A 23,512-nucleotide genomic window follows, 5' to 3' on the forward strand; every position below is an offset into this window, starting at 1 on the left:
GTGGGAGAAGAATACCTCCTGGATTGCTGGTGGTGTGTGTGGCTTCGTCCATCCTGTGTAAGAACCACGGAATTCTTACATGTTAGCACTAGATGCATGCTTTGAGATAAGATAACCCATCATTTTACAGATAAGGTGAGTCAGACAGGATGCACACGTTCATTAGCTAATTGGGGACAGAACTAGCAGAACAGACGTTCCTCAATTCCTTCCTCAGTGTTCAACCAGACTTTTCATGTCTATTAATATAAATAACTTCCATTAGGACTTTTTCCATCTGAACTCACTTTAGCTCGTGACTACCCCCAAGAACAATTTATAGTATTACCACATTAATACAGCACCTCAGAAAAAATACAGAGGCAGGACACGTCTCTTTCCACCATGCTGTCTGTCTTCCACCGCTCCGGAAGGAGTCTATGGATCTGCAGTATTAGTAAAAATTCTGGATGTAAAAAACATAGGGCTTTTCATAATGATGTTGTCCAAACTTCCTCTGATTGTAACTATGGACACCATATGTTCAGTTAGACAGGATAAAAACCCATTTTAAATTGTAAATCTTGAACAATATAATGAAGCTTTTTCCCAGTAAAAAGAACAGACAAAAACTACGCCTGTTTCTTTCTTCGTGCACCATGAAACTTCTTATTTATTCACTCCAATTCTGCATTTACACAAAAGTGCTGTAATAAAATATCTGTACACTACTTCTGTTACAAATATAGATAATATTTAAAGTGACTTCATATATTCTAATGTAGGAGTTTCACGCTCTAAAATGGGAATGAACACATGATAATTCCTCACCAGTTGTCTCAATAAACAGCTCCATCTGTTTCCCTTAGTCTTAAACTATTGTATTATAAGATGTTAATATAAGGCAATGAAATGAAGTTATGTTAATCCCCTTAATTTTTCTATCAATTTACTAATGGCACACAACCAAAATAATTACTAACACATTGCTTTTTTCTCTGTCATTAAGATTAATAGTAATTGAAAACCAATTGCACAGCGCGCTAACACATTTTTAGTGTTGCATCGGTTACAACCAGCATTAAAGATTCTGAGAGACGTCTATGTTCCTCCGTGGTCAGCTTGGACGCGTTCTAGAGAAACTACAGTCAATAGCGGGTGGCATCACCACTGTACTTACAGAAACATGAAAATATTTTATCACAGGTCAAAAATAAAAATGAACATCAAGATTTGCATCAAACATTTTCTTTACAAACTTAGGGACACTGCTTCATTTAACTGCTATTTACTCAATCTTAGAAACCCATTTTAGGATAAAATGTATATGTGTATTTTAAAGGTGAGGAGATGCAATTTTTCTATAATATTCAATATTGTAACTACTGAGAGTATTTTTAAAGATTTTTCAATGGAAAACTGTTTAATTTCCTTTTTTATTTAGCAATGGGGAGAGGAGTTGGACTGACAAAATGAGGCATTTTTTATGACACTTGAGATTTCTTCTTTATTTTATATTTTCATTCTTACCCTAATTTATTAAAGCCATTTCTCTTAGGTTAGCTTTAGACTATTTTTTTCTCTACTAACCAGTTCAGCGTATCGCATTTTCTGCAGATGCGATGACAAGTTGTCAGACATCTTTACAAAGAAAGGCTGGATTTACCTATGCACACAGTCCTTCTCTTTAAGTGTACGTTCACAAGATCCAAGGAGAAAGGCAAAATGACACTAGGTGGTAAGAGAATCATTTCCACACGAGAAAAACAAATTTAGATGGTACTTCCCCCACCCAGAGTTGTGAAAAGCCTGCTGAAGACCGCAAGGGGAAAGGTGTCCACAAGACCCATTCTCTCCACGGTGTGGGAGGTGAGCGAGGGGTTGGTTGAGTTGGCTCAACTCTGCAGTACAGTCAGGAGAGAACCATCAAGGTGACAGTTCCTTTTGTCCGCTTAAGGATGGCAACAGCTTCTTCATGGGTCACCCCTTCCAGACTCTGCCCATTGACAGCAATGATCTGATCACCCCTTTTGAGACGCCCATCTTCCGACGCTGCTCCCTGCAATTATAAAGCAGACTTGTTTGCTTCTCAAAAAATGCTGCCTCGCAGCTACACAACAGAAAAAGATCTAAACAAGAATGTAAATTGCTCTGCATGTACACACACATTGCTCTCGAAGCTCCATGGGCGCTCCACAGCCATTAAGCAATGATGAACATACACAAAGGAGGTCTTGCTCCTGCATGGTTTTAACACTGAGATTCCAATTTTAGAGAGAATTTAGCAGTCAACAGATTAGTTGGATGGTTTTTGGCTGTTCAGCACAGCAGTTGGTGGGAAATCAAATTAATAAAGAATATTTGGGAATCTGCCTGGCAGCAATGATTTCATAGAATCCAGGATTTTTCATCCTGTCAAGAAGGCCTACAGAAGACGACAAAGGATTAGATACGAACAAAAGCAGCTTTACAGGACAAGGGCATCAGGCCACGGAGCCCAAAGGTCTACAGGAGCAGAAAGCCCGTATGCATGTTGACAAGGACTAAGCAGGATGCAAGTCCTACTAATTCTAAATGTAATTCTTTCTGGGGCTTTGAATAGGCCGCTCAAGCTGCTGGTTCTTTACTTCCTGAGGGTATGTGCAGTCTTCGCATTTCTTATGGGCCTTAAATGATTAAGATGAAACACAGACACTGCAGTTTGAAAAAGAATCCCATCTTAAGGCATGCTTACAGTAGGCAATTATGCAATTAAATATAAGATTAAAAATATGGAAAAGTTAATGAGGAATCCATAATGATGAAATTCTTAAAATATGTTCTAACTAGCATGCCTTAAATAAATTGTTCCCAGGCTGAGGAAAAGGACTGCATGAGTCTTCTATTCACTGACAAATGCTGTTTGTATTTTTGGACATACCAATGGCTTTTAAAAAAATCTCGTAAATTAAGCCCATAACTAGGTTGCTGTAGATACAGTGCTTTAAATTGGTTAAAAATAATAATTCTTTTTCAAAATAATGGAATAAAACCTCCACATGTAGGCACTTTAAAGGACTATAGTGCTAACCTAAAGCAGCATCAAACTGTTCAATAGGTTGCCCATAAGGATTGCTCCTTTGCACTGTAAAATCTTGAGATTCCAGATTTTCTCCGTAGAAAATTATGTCCAATTTTGTAGCTCCTGAAGAAAATGTCTCAAGATCAAATTAATAATAATTATGTGGGTTTGGATTATTTTAAACAGCACCAACGTTGTGATAAACTTATTCTCAACATCCTTAAATCAGAACACTTACTGTATATACAACTATATACACTTTTTTAAGAAATCGAATCCCCGGGCTACAAATAGCTGATTTACTGTAGGTGTAGCTACAGTAGCAGGTTAGATATTATTGAATCTGTGTAGCTATTTTATGTACTTTCCTGTGTCTATTTAGTATTTCACAACAAAAAAAAATGCAAAGAAAAATAAATGCCAGCCCTCTACAGCATACATATTTAAAATGTCCCATTTTCAAAAGACATTCAATCATAGGCGACCTGTTTTCAAAGGACAAAAAAATCAGGTCTTACTGTCTAACTAAAGTTCATTAATATTTTTATTGCATGTTGTCAAGAGTTCCCATGGAATTTCAATTTGAGCCTCTTTTCCTTTAAACATAACTAAGCCTCAAATTGGACAAAAATATTTAATGACCTGTTCCTGAAGGGAGTTCCAAAAGAAAATGATCAACTGTTAACCATTTGGCGTTACCTCAGGCCATAAACTAATAAGCCAGCTGCTGACCACTATTAATGAATGTTTAGGGGGGAAGGGGGAGGTTGACATTCGCAAGCTTACCTTCGCAAACACTGTTTTAACATAAATGGGTAAGTCTCCATGAGGGCTGCCATATCCTCCTACTATACTGAAGCCTAAGCCATCTGGTCCTCGGTCTAGTGTAATAGATTTACACTGAGGAGGCCTACAGCAAATGGAAGGAAAAAAAGGGTTTTCTGATTTTCAAAATCAAATCTGTAAGTTATGGATTATGTGACATCCACCTAGAACCAGGAAAATTCTCTGTGCTACTGACAATGAGTATATTGCGGGTATTTTGGGGATGCTTAAACTGTCAGTGCATGCCGGTCTCAGTATTTTAAATTTACATAATCTGCCAAAATCCTACTTAACACACCCTAATTCTATTACTCATCTAAAGTTCCCTTACACTAACATGTTCATGACATGATCCCCCTGCATGCATGCACATTCTTTTTCCCATTTATTTAAAGGGAGATGGCTTAAAGTACAGAGGACTATCGTGGAAAAGGCATAAACATCAGTATTCCCAAGCTCAGAGAAAAAAGTCGATTTCTAACAATGTAGAGGCTGCATCAAATTATTTAAAAGACTTTAAGATGTTCCTCTCTCCCCATCTCGTTTTTTTTTTTTTTTTTTTTTTTTTTTTTAATTTTTGTCTTTGATGTTTATGAGACAGAGACAGAGCGCAAGCAGGGGAGGGACAGAAGGAGAGAAAGGCACAGAATCCGAAGCAGGCTCCAGGCTCTGAGCTGTCTGCACAGAGCCCAATGCGGGGCTCAAACTCACGAACTGTGAGATCATGAACTGAGCTGAGGTCAGACACTCAGCTGACTGAGCCACCCAGGTACCCCTCTTCCCCTCTCTTTATGTTCTAATTCTTTTGTACTACATGTTGGGGGAAGTGTGAATTTTTTTAAGTTTATTTATTTTTGAGAGACAGAGATAGAGCATGAGCAGGCAAGGGGCAGAGAGAGAGGGAGACATAGAATCTGAAGCAGGCTCCAGGCTCTGAGCTGTCAGCACAGAGCCCTACGTAGGGTTCAAACCCATGAACCATGAGATCATGAATCGAGCTGAAGTCGGACGCTCAACTGACTGAGCCACCCAGTTCTGGAGCCCCGGAACTGTGAATTTTTTAATCAAAATTATCATTTATTAAATGAGTTGGCAATACTGGAATTTAAAAGGGATAGCTTTGATCGGTTCCATATCACACAGGGTAGTGACATCAAGAATAAAATGCACCCCCCCGCCCCCAAAAGAAAACTCAGGGCAGTGGCATGCTATGTACCTATGCCTGATAAACTGAATCCATGCCATAATTACCTGACAGTTTAAAAAACTCATCTCCTATTTTTTCACCTTGAGGTGAGTGGTAGGGACATAGAAACCATAACATGAGCTCACCCTAAATCATCCTGAAATATACCGCTTGACGTGAGCCCCGTGAAAGGGATACTAGAACCAGCAGGCTCCTGCTGGTGACTCGTGACCACACTCACGTCTCCTCCAGCAACTACCTGTACACGGGAGAAAGAGAGAGACAGAAACACACGTTCAGGTGGCCAGGGCCACATCAGTGATTTTTCTTCAAAAATAACTTTTGGATTAAAACATGTACTTTAATGTCCACTTAATCATTTCTGTTAACTTCATATTCAACCGAAAAGAAAGAAATTCCACAAGGTCCAGAGGCCTCTTCAGCTGACAGTAAAAATACTTTTAGTAATTCAATTCTACAAAGTTTTTTTTTTTTTGATGTTTTTCAAAGGTGGTCTCATATGCAGTTATTTTTTAAAGATCTTCAGACTACAAAGCCACTCACACCACTTAAAATTCTAGCAATTAACTGTTTACCACTAAGGCCTTGCATATATCCCTTTAGATATAAAATATGAAGCAATAAACGCATCAGGATAAAATGTTTCTTACATGCTTTCTTGGAACGCTCGATGTAATCATCTGTGTTCAAGGGAAATATTAAATACAATAGCGTCAGGAGATTTAGGCAGTTTTACTGCCTTACTGTGAAAGCTCATGTGTCAAGCTAACCACACTGCGAAGAGTGGTCGGGATGCCAACTCTTACCTGCATTTCGATGGAGCCAGAGGCATTTTTCAGTAAGTTAACTGCTTGGGTATGAGTCATCCCCTCAGTGGATGTGCCACAGATAGTGACGATCCTGTCCCCAACCTGCAAGGGAGAAAAGAAAATAGACATCTGCGAAGGCAGCCATGGAGAGTGGGACCCTGAGACCTAAACAGTCATTTCCTTCTCTGCCTTGAACATCACACACACAGTGCTCCCAGCAACTGAAACACAATCAAGGAAACCCAATCATTTCAAGAAGGAGTGATGATAAAAAGAAGCTGTACATAATGACTGAGTTCTAGAAGTCTCTGGGGGAAGGGGGAAAATCACTCATCCCTTGTTCATTTCTCCTCAGGAGGCACTGCTTCCTATTATAGAATAAAATACCTGCTATCAATTAAAAAAATTTCTTTGGACATTATTATTTAAACATTAGCTGTGTCTCTAAGTTGGGAGTTGGCAAACAATGGCCCGTGGGCCAAGTGTGGCCCACTGCTCGTTGTGGTGGACAAAGTCTGGGTGGAAGACAGCCATGCTTACTCAGTTGTCTGCACAGGGCAGAGAAGAGTGGCTGCAACAGAGACCATCTGTCCCACAAAGACAAAAGTATTCACTTCCGGCCCTGCACAGCAAAGTTTTCCACTGGGTGCAACCATCAATTTTAAAGTGTCAGTCACAAATGTAGTTATCAAAACAGACTCCATCATTTCTAGTTTAGAGACTATTTAAACTAAGACGTGGCTATGTCTTGAGACCCTTTTTGACACGAGGCCACACAGATTTTACTGGAATATCCACGTAATTTTCGGGCTGGACATTTAGTGTAAATTTCATCACAGTGTTCTATGCTAGCATAATCCCTCAACTTTGAAGCAAGTTTTGTACGGTTTTACAACATAGGTCACATTTATAGTAAACTTCTGCAAAACTGAAGATCAACCACAACCTACGTGATAGTTTTCAATTTAATAAAGTTAAATTGGCATTTGAGCCAGTGACACGTGTAAGGAAAAACTTCACTTCATACTGGTATTCTGAAAACACTTTGTTTTCTTTTAACTTCTTTCACAGACCTTCAAACAAGTAAAAAAAAAAAAATATATATATATAAAGAAATGATGGTAAATCTTCCCAGCTCATTTACTTGTCAATTTGCATACAGCAGGAAATTCTCCTCTCTTACTTCTCTTCACCTTTTACTCCAAGCAAGCCCTCCTGTGGCTGGACGAGCGGATTTAAAAGCAGAATCAGACATTTAAAACTGCCTGCCACAGCTGGGAGGATTCAAAGGGTTTATAAAAACTTCTGCCAGCTTTGTGAGGGCCGCCAGGGTTATTAGTAGAACTTACTCTGAGTTTTTGGGTCTGAGCTGCAACTCCATTTGGGTGCATCATTGCAATAAATATAGGAACATCACCAAGAGGGCTGCCCACTCCTCCAGCAATGCTGATTCCCAGGGAGTCAGCAGGCCCCTGCCATGGAAGAGATTAAAATATTTTTTTGGTCAATGTGGTATTTTAAATTGATGTTTGGTTTCTTTGGCACAATATCATCCAGTTCACTTAGGTCTTTGAGGCGTGAGGAAAATGAAGCTCAAGAAAGCTGCATTATTTCATGTGACACGGGTCCTTAGCAGGACTTAGGAAAATGAGCATCCTTCCAGGAAATGAAAGAAATTAAAACACATTAAATGAAAATCATATCATTATGGGGTGACGGAAAGAAAGCAGGTAAACTGGTGAACTGAAGGACCCCAGTTTTGGAATCAGAAAGGTCTGCATTCAAAGCCAGGAACCCACACTTACAAATATTGGGCCCGATGAAGTTCAGCCCTCTTAATGAGTAACTAGGCCATCACCGATGAAATGGAGATTAGAGCACCCCTCAGAAAGGGCTGCAGAGAATATTAAATGAGATGGTGACAGCCTGATGTGTCTATGAGAATTTTCAGCATATAGAAAAGGCTCAATAAATTGTAGCTGCTTTTATGTTCTCTCTGTGGATGGCGGTCAGGGAAATCTGTTTCATGAGAATAAGAAATAGCTGTTGAAAGCCAAGGCTCACTTATGAGAAGCGAGAGGTGGAGTGATCATTTGTGTGGGACTCAGTGGATGCCAGTTTGGGTAATACAGGATATGCCAACAAAGATTTTCAAACAAGGTCCAGTGAAGACTGAATTGTGCTACTTTCCACTGTATTTCAGACATAATTTTTCAGATGGCATGGTAAAATAGTAAGACTGCTAATAGGAAAATATATATGCAGATGCCTCTGAAGTTTCAACAGAATTTATATTGTTTTCTCTTCCCGAAGTTACCCTTTTCATTTCTTTTTAAAAAAATTTTTTTTAATGTTTATGTATTTTTTTGAGAGACAAAGAGAGCGTGAGTGGGGGAGGGGCAGAGAGAGAGGGAGACACAGAATCCAAAGCAGGCTCCAGGCTCCAAGCTGTTGGCACAGAGCCCGATGCAGGACTTGAACCCATGAACTGCAAGATCATGACCTGAGCAGAATTCAGACACTTAACAGACTGAGTCACCCAGGCACCCCATTACCTTTTTTATTTCAACTGTCCTTAATCCCTGTATTTCAGATGCCACTGTAAAGGTGAAAAAAGAATAGGGTTATTAAATTATTTTATGTTCAACTAAATTTTAGTCAATGCCTGAAACTGGATGCAACTAAATGAGACACACTATTTTTTTTTTTTTTGAAAGGGGGGGTATTCAAAGTTGCCAGTACACATGACTTAATCCATCTCACATAGGGACTCTTTATTTTTCCAGTTGGAAAAATATGCACACCATCCCATTTCTTCCTTCTTATTTTATTCATTGATTATATAACTGCATAATCCACCTTGAAAGAGTCAAGGATAGAATAAGCTTTGGACAGAAAGACACATGTGCACAGCTGAGAAAAATAAAGTCATGGATACATTAAAAGGAATTCATGGACCTAAGTGGCTAAATTTCTAGAATATTAGTCACATTGCAAACAGAGACTGCCATATGGTTAGTTCTTCAATTTGAACAACTTTCAACCAATGCTCCAAGCCAAAAAACACTCTGCATCATGGTTTCATGTAATTAAAACACAGGAGGATCATACTAATTTTCTCAATCAAAATTTTGCAGTCTTCATGGAAAAGAAGGCTTCACTTAATGGTATCTTCTGAATTATTGGTGTTAAACAGAAAAAGGAAATGAAAATCAAGTGCACCAGTCTTCTTAGTAAGAAAAAAATTACAGAATCCTGATTTTAATGTTTAGCATAGCTCATAGAAAAAACAACAAATGGAAAAACTGCCAAAGAACAAAGGCACAGCTTCACGTTCAGATTTTTTGTCGATGCACACCTTGGCACCTGTATTAATGTACAGAATGATTTAGGGAAAGAGAGCTCAAAGGTAAATTGAGACAGGGGAAAAAAACAACAGTGTTGGTTACCAAAATTCAAACCAGTAAATCATGTTTAAAGTATCAAACCGATCTTACATGCATTCTTCTTCAAACTACTTTCCAGTGACTCCGATGTACTGGATCCAGAAAGTGGAAAAGTGAATGATGACAGGCTGCCTTCACTCATCTACAAATACACAATAATTATTCTAGAAAGTTTTGGAGGTAATTATACTGCATAAATACCACTTATTTCGGAATTCAATTCTTTTTCAATGCATCTAGAGAGAAATACCTCTTAAACAACAGTGGCATTTGATAATTAGAAGGGCACTTTAAATAGTTCCTATTAATTTTTTTCCATATTACAGAAGAATTTTCCTAGTGGCATAAAAAACGAAAGCTAAAAGAATAGATGAGGCAGATTCCAACCCAACTAAAATTTTAGTGGATTTTCATAATCTCATTCAAGCGAACCCTCTCTAGGTGGAAACGGATGTTGTACATAGACTGGGGCTTATGCAAACTGTAAAATCAGGGCCAGTCAATTGGAGATGAATGGTAGTCCTGAGGAGGTGAAGAAGGGGCCTTTCTGGACCAGTGATGGAAGTGGGCTTCTGTCATCAGAAGACAACAGAGGAGAGTCATGAACAAATGTGGTTTGTTCAACTTAAATGGGAGTTTTTCCGCTGAATATTGATAAATGTTTGTTATATACTTTAAAAATGTGTCATCTTGGTAGGCTTTACATCCACTAATTGGTTAACGTATGTAATTATGGGAACAGAAAAGCAGAATTGTTGACTTCAAGTTCCTTAGAATGACTTACAAACTACTCAAGAGCCACACCTTGTTTACCTGTCCCTCTCAGCAGGTGCCCCTCCCTCAGACTCCCCACCTCATTCCTGGGGCCAGAGGGCCAGGCTTGGGTATGCCCCCACTAGGCAGCCCCACCTTCGGGGCCATCGCCAAGTCCCTTTTGGCATGCAGACCACATCACCCTGATGAATCCCACAGCTACCCACCTGGCTGCTTTGAGAAGGCCTCCTCTCCGAATGGAATGGACCTGCTTTGATTCTTCCGACTTCCAAGGTTACCGTGCCCAGGGAACACTAGGGGAGTGGTTGTTTTATGAAAAAGTTCAATTAAAACGCTCCATTTATCGTCAGCAGTACATAATATTCTTTAAGACTAGGTTTTTGAAAGGCACCCTCGTTGTGGGGTTTCCACAGTCAAGGATGCCTCCAATGCTTTGTGGAAAGAGACTTTCCTAAAACACAAAACTAGTAACAGCAAGCAGCAGCAACACCCAGTGTCTGCCTCACGACCTCATGATTTACATGGAGACTGTTTCTGCTGAGGAAGAGAGAAACGGAGAATCAAGCCATCAACGCAGGAAACCTACTGGTTCAGATAGGCCAAGTGTACTAACTAACCAGGGCTTAACAAACAAAACAGAAACAACAGAACAACCGTGTCCTTAACTGATAACTGGGCAAACTCTTTACTGCCACACTGGACCTGAACAGACCTGTGACACAACACTGAAATAAGCCACACTGCTATAAACACAAAATAAGAATGAAGACAACTTCCCTGCGACCTTTGCGAAATACATCATAGGCGTGCAAAAGACACCAGGTAGTCTAATGTGAAAGCACAATGAGGTGTCTGAGATCCTGGGCTTCTGGAGGTAGACGCACTGGTTTAAATCCTACTGTGATTCACTAGCTATGTGACCTTAATGGATGTCAACCTTGACAAGGCTTTTCTGTGACATTTAATAACAGAAAAGATATTATATAATAAAGCACTATTCCAGATTGTTCAGAAATTGCCACTAAGAATGTATCTCATTTGAGACATTTTAAATAAAGAGAATTCAGTGCTTATTTGACCGTGGTAGCCCAATTAGTTCGCCCTCCTTCCCCCATGCCCCGCATACTCACTGTTGGCCTCTGAGGTTTACCTTCAGCAAAGCAGCCACAGCTTCCTGGGTGGCATCACGGACATCTTCTCCATTCACCGTTAAAATCTGGTCCCCCTGCACCAGTCTCCCGTCAGCGTCTGCAATCCCTCCTTTGACAATGTCGGATACAAATACTCCACTATCACTTCTGCAAACATAATTTTGAATTTGAACATGACTGTTTTTCCGCCACTGGAATGTACTGCTTACTTTTTGAAAAGAGAACATTTTTTAACTAAAAACTTGACTTTTAGTTTGATGACTTTAAAAGTTTGTTTTCAGCAACACAGGGGCAACATTATTAGAATTATTTTCTATGATAATAATAGCTTATGTCTTATAGTATTTCATGGATTAAACGTATGTTTCATAAGCATATTTATTCTTCAACAATTATATAGTGTGAGGTGAAGTGGCTACTATTATTTTCTCATTTTATGGGTCACAGTTACTAAATAGCAAGAATGGGACTTTAGAGTTAGTTCTTGGGTGCTAAGTCTATTGCTCTTTCTACACCATAATGAAGCCCTGAATGAATATTGAGCTGTGGCAGCATAAATATGTTGGTATTATCATCAACATCATTAACATTATTGAAAATAAATAGCGGGGCACCTGGATGGCTCAGTCGGTTAAGCGGCCGACTTCGGCTCAGGTCATGATCTCACAGTCTGTGAGTTCAAGCCCAGCATTGGGCTCTCTGCTGACAGCTCAGAGCCTGGAGCCTACTTCGGATTGTGTCTCCCTCTCTCTCTGCCCCTCCTCTGCTCACGTGCTGTCTCTCTCAAAAATACATAAAGATTAAAAAAAAAAAATTAAAAAAGAATCACCTTTTGGCAAACATCATAGGAATAATTAATTCAGGCAAGAAAACATTCATGGACAATGAAACTCATGGGCAAAAGCAGGATGAAAAACTGGATAATCCTAAAGTCTCAAAACAGCTCCACAAAGAATATTTACTGATGATAAAGGGAAAGGAGAACTTACTAGTGGAGAGGCCTGGAACATAGCACCTTAGCCAAGAGATCAAAATCAACATCCCCAGTGCAGAAAGACACCATGTGCCCCCTGGTGGGATGCGTGAAAGGGGCAACGCTCCGTGTCTGTGATATTCCTGCCAAGGATGACTGACCTACCCTCACATGAGCAACCGCAGGCAAACCGGCAGATCCAAACAGCGGATGTGTTCTATAAAATAACTGACTTCTGGGGCACCTGGCGGCTCAGTCGTTTAAGCAGCCGACTTCCACTGCTTAAGATCTGCTTATGAGGTCACGATTTCATAGTTCGTGAGTTCGACCCCCACGTCAGGCTCTGTGCTGACAGCTCAGAGCCTGGAGCCTGCTTCCGAGTCTGTGTCTCCCTCTCTCTCTGCCCCTCCCCTACTCGTACCCTGTCTCTCTCTCAAAAATAAAATAGAAACATAAAAAAAGAAAATAAATAGTGAATGTGTACCTTAAACTGAAACCATTTGTTTAAGTATCATTCCTGTGATGTCTTTTATTTTAAATGGATTATTCTTACAATCTAACTTTCGTGCAAGATGGATTTATGCAAAATGAACTAATACTAATCTTATTCCAACCTTCCTTCCATTCATAAAACTACAAAACTATCAGCATTTTCTTGCTGACATAAAACATAACCGTAACTGCAGTGAAAGTGCAGTCACATAACTTCTTGTCAAGGTCAGAACCTCAAATGCACCATTTCCCCATCTGATCCTCTGGCTTTGCTATCTTTAGCATAAAGGTGTTGGAATTTACTGGATTATGAATTGGTTGATACTTATCTATAAATATTTAAATAAATTAGGTACTGAATTCACCAATTTACCACCTGGCCTCTTACTTTCTGTTCCCTTCTGATGGCAAGCTTCTGCTCAAGCCAGTCCTCCCTAGAATATCCTCCACTCCCTGCGCACAGACTATCACTTATCACTTTCAGCCTCAGCTCCGGCACCTCTTTTCTGAGCAGTTTCTCTAATCTGCTTCCTCAAATAGAGTCATTTGTCCCTTTATGCTGCCACAGCTCCCCCACCATATGGTTTGGTCACTCATCAATGGAATCCTTCTTTGCAGGAACATATTTAATTCTCATTTACCAAACTGTGAGTTTTTTGAGACCAGGAACCATATCTTATTTAACTTTGTTCCCCAGAACCTAATGTCTTCCCTGGCACACAGCAGGTACTCAAGAAATACCAAACATCTTTTTGTCTAGTACCTTCAAAATCCCCCAAAGTACTAACTTAAAAAGTTCAAAAGTGAGGTTGTTTGGTGCTCCGTTACTGAATGGGCTGATAGCAGCTGCCTACAGAACACCAGCGCCTGGGAGAAGTCTACTACTGTTAATATTCTTTAAAAGAAGTGACATTCAATCATTTCCAAAAGGTCACTGGGTTTGCCCTTGTCGGTCATACCTTTTCCCAACAATACTTAATCCCAGGCCTTTCCCCGGCTTCTTGTGTAGCTCAATAGTGAGGGTATCACACACATGCTCCTCCTTGTAGGGGGCCTCATCTCTATACAGCGTCAGGCGTACTCTGTGTGGCGTCTGTCTCAGGACATTTATTGCTTCATCATGTGTGGCCTTTCTCAAGTCAATTCCATTCACCTGGACAGACACAGGACACTGTGAGGACCCGGGTGAGTCAAATAAAGAAAAAGCAAGAATGGGGGGGCTGATGAGGGGGAGACGAGAGGAGGAGGAAAGAGGAAGTGAAAGAAACAGAGACCACCCTCCCCAGAATAGCTCTTTCTTTGTTAATTATAAAGGTATTCTGTACCTCTAAAATCTGATCTCCAGCCCAGAGTCTCCCGTCTTTACATGCTGCTCCTTCTTCATAAACTTCATGGATAATAATGGCACCCTAAGGGCCCAAACAAAATATGCTTTATCGCATCCTCCCTAGGACTGATGAGCAAAAATAAAAGGAAAACACACTGTACTTTCAAAAATAATGCTAAGGGTTCTATACTCACTGGATCCAGAGTGAGTCATATCAAATTTCAAAGAAACGTGTAATGCGATTTTCAAAGAAGTTTATATTTATATATTTTTTCCAATGATAGGGAGGTTTAAAGAAAAAAAATTATGGGGGCGCCTGGGTGACTCAGCTGGTTAAGTGTCCAACTTCGGCTCAGGTCATGATCTCATAGTTCGTGGGTTTGAGCCCCATGTCAGGCTCTGGGCTGACAGACCAGAGCCTGGAGCCTGCTTCAAATTCTGTGTCTCCCTCTCTCCCTGCCCCTCCCCCGCTCTTACTCTGTCTCTCAAAAGTAAATAAACATTAAAAAAAAATGATGAAACATATAAATCATACATATGTATATATAATACATAGACATCACCTTTCCTATCTGCAAATGAAAATGATAGATATACATCATCTTTCCTATCCACAAATGCAATTACTAGATTTTAGAAGATTTTTGACCTTTAGAAAATGTTGTTCATGACTTTTCAAACTCCTCAGTATGGGACTGACCCAACCATATCCCATTAGTAATAAAGGAAATTAAAATATGGCAAAGACTGGAAAACTGATGGACCTATTTTGACCTAAAAGTCACGATCGCAAGTGTAACTATCTTAGTGAGTCGGTATTCACTTCCTCAAATACAAATCCCAGTACTAAATTTCTGGTATTTGCTCTACAAATGAAAACAACAGTGAATGATGCATTTTTCTAAGCCTTTATATTTCATTTAATAGAACTGATAAAAACCTCCCGGACAGTGATCTCTCAGGTGCACTGAGGTTGCCTGAGTAACCGAAGAATCTCTGTGTATCTGAGTGTCCTCACCAGCAGAGTGTCGGACCCTCCAACAATGCTCAGGCCCAGCCCTGTTCGCCCTTTGGAAATCTCAATTGTTGTTTCACAGCCTGGGATAATGGGGCAGGTTGCAGGATCAGAAGCAAAGATCGCTGGTGTTGATGATCTGCTTGTACCTAAAAATAAATTAAACATGAAATGAAATAGGATACAAATTGATTAGGTGGTATAAACAGCAAAGTCACCACACTGGTTGCCTTTGGGGGATGGAAAAGAAAAAGGGCCCAAGATTTGGGACAGCAAAACGTCAAATTTATCTTAATCTTTCAGTTATATTAAAAAAAAAAAAAAATCGAACAAAATGATTACATCATCATTAATTAGGGTGATGAGTGCCAAGTTACTTTCTGCACTATTGTGTATTTTCTAAATCGCCCGAGATAATATGTATAAAAGTCCAAGGAGAGAAAGTTGAACTGAACCTCTAGTGTCATGTTGATAGTCGACATTTCACTAGAGCCAAAAAACCTTCTCATGAAATTATGATTTGTAAAACTCAGAACTGTGATATGTGGCAGTAAACTAAAAACACATTCTGAGAAGACCAGAAAACACAAAAAGCACATCAATAATTCTAATCATGGTGCCCGCATTTCAGGGCTTTTTATGCTTTTGTTTTGGTTTTCCTTTTCTTCGTCTCCTAGAGCATCTCTTCTTACGTAATCAGATCTGTGTCTACATGCCCCAGGATTTACTATCTGAGTTTATAAAACGTCAGGGGACCCCCACCCCCACAAGCAGTTTCGTTCTTTGTGTGTCTCGCGTGATGTTTTACAAACTCAGATATTAAATCCTAGTGTATATATGCTCAGGACTGAAGACATAAGAACAGATCAGGAGAAAACAAGGAGAATATAATTTCACACCTTGTTTTATGATAGTCTTCTTATCATGTTTTATGATATCCCAAAGAGCATACAGCAAATGTGATGTTTTGAAGAAGTTAAGAGGGGTGCCTGGGTGGCTCAGTCAGTTAAGCATCTGACTTTGGCTCAGGTCACAATCTCATGGTTCATGAGTTCGAGCCCCACGTCAGGCTCTGTGGTGACAACTCAGAGCCTGGAGCCTGCTTTGGAATCTGTGACTCCCTCTCTCTGCCTCTCCCCCACTCTTGCTCTGTCTCTGTACCTCAAAAAATAAATAAATGTTAAAAAATTTTTTTAAATAAAATTTAAAAAATGAAAAAGTTAAGATACTCAATGAGTAGTTTAAGACAAGAGGCTCTTTTTAGAAATCGAAAACACACTAATTCTTGCTCCTGAAATGGTAAGAGTAGGTGTAAGATGTTTTCTTTTATGTTACATTTTCATTTAGCATTTCATATTTTTATAGACAGTGCTACTTACAGATTGACATAAAATTGAAAAATGAGAAAATTTTTGTAAAACCTTTTAACATTTCAGTGAATTACCCAGTCTTTCTAAATAAAGGATTACCTTCATCCCATATGTATTACTTTTTTTTTTTTTTTTATCTAACTATATTACATATGTTTTAAAAATTGCTGTTTCCCTAATTACCTGTCAAAAGAAGTTAATGTTTCAGACTGGAGGCCAAAAGATTTTTTCTCCCATCACAGAAAATGCCTACGTGGGGGTGCCTGGGTGGCTCAGTCAGTTAAGCGTCCGACTTTGGCTCAGGTCATGATCTCGCAGTTTATGGGTTCGAGCCCCGCATCGGGCTCTGTGCTGACAGCTCAGAGCCTGGAGCCTGCTTTGGATTCTGTGTCTCCCTCTCTGCCCCATGCCCCCTTGCATGCTCTCTCTCTCTCTCAAAAACAAATTAAAAAATAAATTAAAAAAAAAAAAGAAAACGCCTATGTTTTTAAGTACTTTTTTCAATGCTGCAAAGCTTGAAATTTACGGTCTTACTTAAAAGTTAGTGAACTGTTGTCAAAAAGCAACTTAAAGGAAGGATTTGCCTCAATATGCCACATTGGTATTTTAATGGCACACACCAGTCTCATTCCACAGTCCACATACAACCACTTCATTTATTTTGACAGAATCAATTACACCCAAATGACAGAACTCAAATCAATTATGCTTACCATAGCAATAACTAGCACTTTTAAGAGTTTCTGGTAATGCCAGGCATTGTTCATTCCACAGGTAAAGAGATACCACTGTATTCATTTTACAGATTAGATCACTGAGGCTTTAGAGAAGTTAAATTATTTGCTCAATATAAAAAGGGGATATTCCAAATGTTCTTTACTTCATTAGTCAAACACCCAGAATCACAGGTACCTTCAGCAAAAGATCCTTGGAGAGCAAAGAGTGTCATTGCCTTGCTTTAGAGAGGAAGCAGCTGAGGCTCAGAGTGGCTGGATGGGTTTCCCAAGCCCGTATGGCTGGTTAGCGTACAGCCCACAGACTCCCTGCCTGGAAGTCCAGCACTCTTTCTTCAGGAGCTCATCTCTTTATACCATCTTGTCACCAAAGTGTTCCCTGTCTACGGCCTTCCAAACAGTGAGTTACATACAGGCAGGTGGCTCCCAAGTAGGAACCAGCTCTGAGGTTAAGTGCACAATACAAGCCCTTACTTCGGATGGACTCCGGTTCCGGGGAGCCAGAAGCTGGGGGCATCGGAGACAAGGAGCTGCTCTTTTCTCCACTGGCTGTACCAGCTGCTGAAGCAACAGCCTGGGAGTCTGGATTCTCAGCACGAATGGTAAGTTTCACTGTTGTCTTTGCTGTTTTCAAAAGGCTAATGAACTGGCGGGGTGTCGGTATGGCAGGGAAACAAAATTCAAAAGCAAATTAGTAGACATACCAGTAAGTCACTATTATAGTTGGAATCTCTTTCCTTGTCAGAACTTGAGGAGTCAAGAAAGAATGGTTGTAGTTTCAGAGTAAGGAAAACGATGCAACCAAAGAACTAAGCCAAAGGGAAAGTGAGAATACAGACGCATGGGTTAAAGGGTCCAACCTTAGACAATTATTAAAACTGAATTTAAAAAATGATTTAAGCTTCTTGCTGGCCAATGTAGAAACAAAAACATTTGCACACCAAATCTCACAAGAAACACAGCTTTTTTTCTAGCACTTATGTATGAAAGGCCTAAGTGAGTCTACTAGTAAGTACAGACATAGGGAATATTTATTGGAGCAAATATTCATAAAAATTCCTTTGATCTTAACACTAAGTTGATCTTTATTTAGAAATGCAAGTTTTTCTAAGGGAAAATGGAAATGATATTTATCAAAAACATCCACTGAACACCGGACTTACTAGGCAAGAGAAAATATCTTAACATCATTCCATCGGAAAATAGAAAACAGAAACTGGAGGATTTCCAAATAATCTCTTTTCTTCCTTAACGACATCAGTCTAACATAGCTACATGGTCCCAATTCCCTATGATCACATACACACAGACACACACAAACACTGGCCATGCCCACGGACGGGTTTACAGCGTTATTTGCTTTCTTTTGGAAAAGTACCTTTTCAACAGGATAGCCAACAACAACTTCATCATCTACAGCCAATATCTGATCTCCAACTTTCAGCCGTCCATCCTGAATGGAAACATGTACGATTTGGGGCGATCTTATAGAAGTAATTCCCTTCTCCACCACTTTATGACCGTGAGAAAGCCTCACCTTGGCTGCTGCCCCGTGTTCTGTCAGACTCTTTATGATGACTCCGCTGAGCGTATCTTCTTCACTGATAGCAATGCCCAAACCCCCTTGATCCTAGAGAAATAGGAACAACTTAGAAGACTTGAAACAGATTAAATTTATCGAAAGGAAAGCTATGTGGCCATAACTTCTAAACATTATCTTCCTAGAAAACTGATTACAGCCATTCTAAAGTTCATTAATAAAAATCTCTTAAGCAAACTTTCAAGTTTTTTAATGGGAAGGAATTCTCTTCCATCAACTATTCAAATGTATTCATTCCTCCCATATGTATACTGTTTCTAGTATATTTAGCATATATATCCAGTTACACATCTCCAGTAACTTTAGAAAAATATCCAGGGAACAAAATGCATTCAATAACTCAATAAACATACAACATTTGCCAATGTAGTTCTGTGTAACTGGCTGACGGCATAAGTCATTTAAAACCAAATCAAAGTATCCTGCTTTCCTCTTTGTGGCCTACAACTTAGAAATAACAACCCAAACTGGCCCCTTCATCCTGCCCTTCTTCCTGGAGCAGACAGACTGCAATTACTTCTACGTGCTCTGTCCTTTCTGGGGCTGAATGCCCAGCGTTGTTTCCCCAGACACTTGTGTTTTGATTTGGTGCAGAGTGAAAACACTCTCAACCCTGAGCCCAAAGACGTGCACTGAAAACCTGCCAAGCCTAGAGAGCCATCCGTGTTTTGTCTATATTTTCCACATTTTCTTTTATCAAGACCAAATGTTCAATAGTATTGGCTTTTACATTTCTTTAATGTTTACATTAATAACATTAAAATAGGGTTTTGGATATTTTCATTCTGGTTAGAGCTAGCAACCTTTTTCATTGTAGTTTCTACCCAGAAATGTAAACTGTAAAGCAAATGTAAAGCAAAAGAGGGAAAGGGAAATCTTGCTGTGATTTCTACGACATGTACACATGAGAGCCAACCAAGCCATCGGGCCTTTAGGACCATGACCATGACACCAGGTAAGGTCGCACAGCCATTTGAAAGACTATCAACACTGTGCTTTTCTGAGGTAGACTATTCATTGTAGACTTTCAGACTGTCACTGGGCATCTCTCTCTACCACTGCTCTCTTTCCAGACAATCAGTCACATGCGTAAGACAGAGAAAATTGCACTTCTGGGGTGAGAAGAGCTCAGTTCTAATTTACTTTCTGCCTACCTGCAGGAGTTTGGATAAGCCACATAACATGTCTGAACCTCAATTTTCTCATCTGAAGAAAGGAGTAATGATGCAGGTGACCCTTGAACAACATGGGGGCTGGGGAGCTGATCCCCCTCTGCACAGGTGCAAACCCATGCGTGACTGCTGACTCCTCCAAAGCTGAACTACCAACAGCCTACCACAGAATGGAAGCCTTATTATCGATAACATAAATGGCTGAGTAACGCATTTTGCATGTTATATGCATTGTATACTGTGTCTTCAGATGAAGTAAGCTAGAGAGAAGAGAATGTTAAGAAAATCATAAGGAAGAGAAAATAAACTGCAGTACTATCCTTTATTATCAAAAATGCCCACATATAAATGGACCCACACAATTCAAACCCATGCTGTTCCTGCCCAACCATGACATTGCTCTGAGGATCGGATGTAATAAGAAAGGGATCGAAAACTTGATGCACTATATACAGTGTACGTTCCTTCTGCTTGTTACTCTACAGAATGTAACTGGATTTACTCCAGATAAATTCTCTCAACTTGCCAGGATTTTGAGACCTGAATCCTGATTTAGTGGTAAAAGAATCAGGATTAATGAGTAGGAAGGTGAATGTGCTACCAAAAAGATAAAATCCCAATGCCAATGCCAAGTGCATCTAATATAGTTAAACATTCTATTTGGGATTTTCTACACCAATGGTCTTTCCTATCACCACAAAGAAATATTTGTTTGAGTATTACTCTGTATCTACAATGATTGTATGTACTCAACTCTGGGATTTGATTCTATTATTGCCTATTCACTTACCTGCAGTCAGGAAAGTATTTTACTAGTACAGTGAGCATTTGCTGGTTGTTTGCTTAATGCCCATTCTCATCTTACTCTTTTGTATAAGCTCATACATTTGTTTTAAAGAATATCCAGCCCCATTCCCCCTGCTGCCTCAAATAACATACAGGAGCACACACACTCTCTCTCTCTCTCTGTCTTGCTGGCTCTCTTCCTCTCTGTCTACGTGTTGGGTGGTGGTTTTAAAATATATATACAGGGGTGTCTGGGTGGCTCAGTAGGTTAAGCATCCGACTTCGGCTGAGGTCCTGATCTCACGGTTTGTGTGTCCAAGCCCTGCGTCAGGCTCTATGCTGACAGCTCAGAGCCTGGAGCCTGCCTCAGATTCCGTGTCTCCCTCTCTCTCTGCTCCTCCCCCACTCACATGCACAGGCACGGGATCTGAACTGGCTTAACAGCACGGGTCTCAGGACTTGTGCTCAGCATTTTGGGACAGCCACTCTGCCCCCACCCTGCACGTGGAAGAAGTGGCACATGACCCCAACTGTGGTTGGCAGCCGTTGTAAAACTGAGAGAAGACCAGCCCGGGGATACCGCTGACCCTTCACGGCTGTGCAGGGAGGAGAAGAACTGGTTCTTGACGACACGACGGAGCCACAGGATCAACTATCCCTGAGGATCGCTGCCCAGTCACCCGAGCCCATAAATCCCCTTCTTTGACTAAGCCTGTCGGAGGAAGTTGGTTTTTCTTGTTGTTGTTTTTGTTACTGGCAACAGGCAGAGTCCTAAAAGGAACAATAAGCTGCACATCTGCAAATGCAGAATGTTCCAATTCCACCTGGAGTCCTATAAAAATAAGCATGTGTATACATATATACAGACGTTACTGGTATCAGAAGAACAGGATAAAACATGGGTAAAGGATAACAGGGCATGAGAGCAATGTCTTAGCTAACTGCTTAGCTCTCCACCTCACTTCTGCCACAGTACATACAGTACTTAACAGAAAAAGAGCTGAGAAACACTGTTCTGAGCCAGTTATTAAAACACCACCATACAGAGAAGGTGAAACAAATTAAGGGACCAAATTATTTATGGAGCAACAGTTGTATAATTAAACAGCTAGAAAAGAGTGAACAAGAATTAAAAGTGCAACAAAGCTAAACTCCTATTATTGTCAGGAGAGCTATTTTGAAGTTGGGAACATTCCCCCCAAAATTCTCAATGCTATTTGAAGACTTTTAGCCTACAAAACTGTGTGGACACGAAACCTATCTCTGACAACCATGTAAGGTTGTCACCTGCTTTGATGTATAGGTACTGTCCTAGGACAATGTGTACTAAAAAATCAATCTTTCTTTAATCAAAAATATTTCGTCTGATAAACAACTGGCATTTCAGTCAACACTAAGGGTTCAGATTATATACATTATAAACTTTGTTTATACTTCTATTTTCTCACTTCAAAAGGGGGGGATTAAAAAGAAAAAAAAAGATAATCAACCTGTCTCAAGTGTTTAAGAAGTCGAAACAGAACTAGAAATGACCTGTTACTATAATTTCTGTTTTGAAACAGTAACAAAAACTATTCTCCCCTCCTTGTACTCTTCAAGTACACTTGACATCTTTCCTTTGTGCACACGTGGCATGTAAGCATCTGTGCATTCCTCCTCCTCGCATACTCGGCATGAACTATGGTACCCCATACTATGTAACCCCCCACTTGTAATGGGAGAAAAAGTACGGCAGTTTCTCCCTTTTTAACGTGTTTGCAATAGAGACATACAGAAAATTTACCCACATGGATGTTTACTGTAAGAGACATGCTCTTGAGCTATGATTCGTTAAATGACAAATAAATGAAGATATTACTAGTAAGCATTACATAGGCCAGAATGTTGAAGGGGTATGTCAAAATAAACAGGCATTAGATTAAACTAGGTCTTGAGTTATCCAGGGTGTAGATAAGCTAAAAGAAAGCAGAAGGGAATCCCAAGTGCAGAGGCAAGGAGGGATGAATTCTCAAAATAAATCTCCATCGGCTCTTGATACAAGTCAGTCTGAATGAAGTAGAAGACTCATAAGACACAGGTCTTTTGGAAAGGTGAATGGGCCCCGGTTGCAAGTTGAAACAAGGAATGGCAAATGTAAGACTAGAGTTTAAGTTCTAGCGGTAGGTAGCATTTTGAGTTATGGGAACTGTTACAAGTGGGAAAAGCCAAACCAATCGCACAGGGTTGCTGAGAAGTACAGAACGCAGTGCACGTGTGACTTTACCTTTAATTTTTTTCAAATAAACGTAATTTTTCAAAATACTGGGAATATAAAGGACAAAGAACTGCAGATGATGTATGAATGCTAGAAGATTGGTTAATTCTCCCTTCTTTGCTTTCTTGCATTTTCTTCCCAGAGTCGACTAATAATGGGGTTCAGAGTGGACAGGCTTATACCATATGCCGTCTCTTAACATGTCATTTTTAGCAAGGGCTTCCTCCAAGGCTACATTCTGTGGAGTATTCAGAACCTCATGGTTAAAATATTAACTTGCAAATAATAACTCAAACTGTGCCAAGTGTAAAGGCCGCTTTAGGCAAACAGGCTTGGGTGACGGAATGTAGAAAGAGCCCACAGCGACCCCCTGGCTGAATACAGGCAGGCTCATCAAGTGACCCCCCCCCCTCAAAATATCCACAGGCCCTAACTAACCAATAGGCTACTTATAACCAGGCACAGTTACCAAAACAGGGAAAATTCCATTTGTTGCCTTACCTCCTCACCTTCTCACTTTAACTATGGCCCCCAGTC

The 23,512-nt window shown here is 40.0% G+C and overlaps 1 protein-coding gene across 13 annotated transcripts in view; it reads right to left on the reverse strand.

The window, feature by feature from the left end:
- Positions 1 to 634: 634 nt before the first annotated feature.
- MPDZ (multiple PDZ domain crumbs cell polarity complex component) overlaps positions 635 to 23,512 on the reverse strand; it is a 163,601-nt gene continuing 140,723 nt past the window's right edge. For all 13 annotated transcript variants that reach the window (XM_086685295.1, XM_086685305.1, XM_086685302.1 and 10 more), the window contains 15 exons: positions 18,701 to 18,793; positions 18,542 to 18,616; positions 17,638 to 17,809; positions 15,063 to 15,208; positions 14,043 to 14,126; positions 13,677 to 13,870; positions 11,252 to 11,399; positions 10,308 to 10,394; positions 9,379 to 9,469; positions 8,437 to 8,480; positions 7,231 to 7,353; positions 5,879 to 5,983; positions 5,198 to 5,310; positions 3,827 to 3,950; positions 635 to 2,038 (listed from right to left, as the gene is read on the reverse strand). In XM_086685295.1, the coding sequence (XP_086541421.1) occupies positions 1,892 to 2,038; positions 3,827 to 3,950; positions 5,198 to 5,310; positions 5,879 to 5,983; positions 7,231 to 7,353; positions 8,437 to 8,480; positions 9,379 to 9,469; positions 10,308 to 10,394; positions 11,252 to 11,399; positions 13,677 to 13,870; positions 14,043 to 14,126; positions 15,063 to 15,208; positions 17,638 to 17,809; positions 18,542 to 18,616; positions 18,701 to 18,793 (1,746 nt within the window). In that variant the 3' untranslated portion in view covers positions 635 to 1,891. The remainder of the gene's footprint in view (positions 2,039 to 3,826; positions 3,951 to 5,197; positions 5,311 to 5,878; positions 5,984 to 7,230; positions 7,354 to 8,436; positions 8,481 to 9,378; positions 9,470 to 10,307; positions 10,395 to 11,251; positions 11,400 to 13,676; positions 13,871 to 14,042; positions 14,127 to 15,062; positions 15,209 to 17,637; positions 17,810 to 18,541; positions 18,617 to 18,700; positions 18,794 to 23,512) is intronic.

The sequence above is a fragment of the Puma concolor genome, chromosome D4 (genome assembly GCF_028749965.1).
Source record: "Puma concolor isolate L17-30 chromosome D4, mPumCon1.1.hap2, whole genome shotgun sequence".
NCBI lineage: Eukaryota > Metazoa > Chordata > Mammalia > Carnivora > Felidae > Puma > Puma concolor.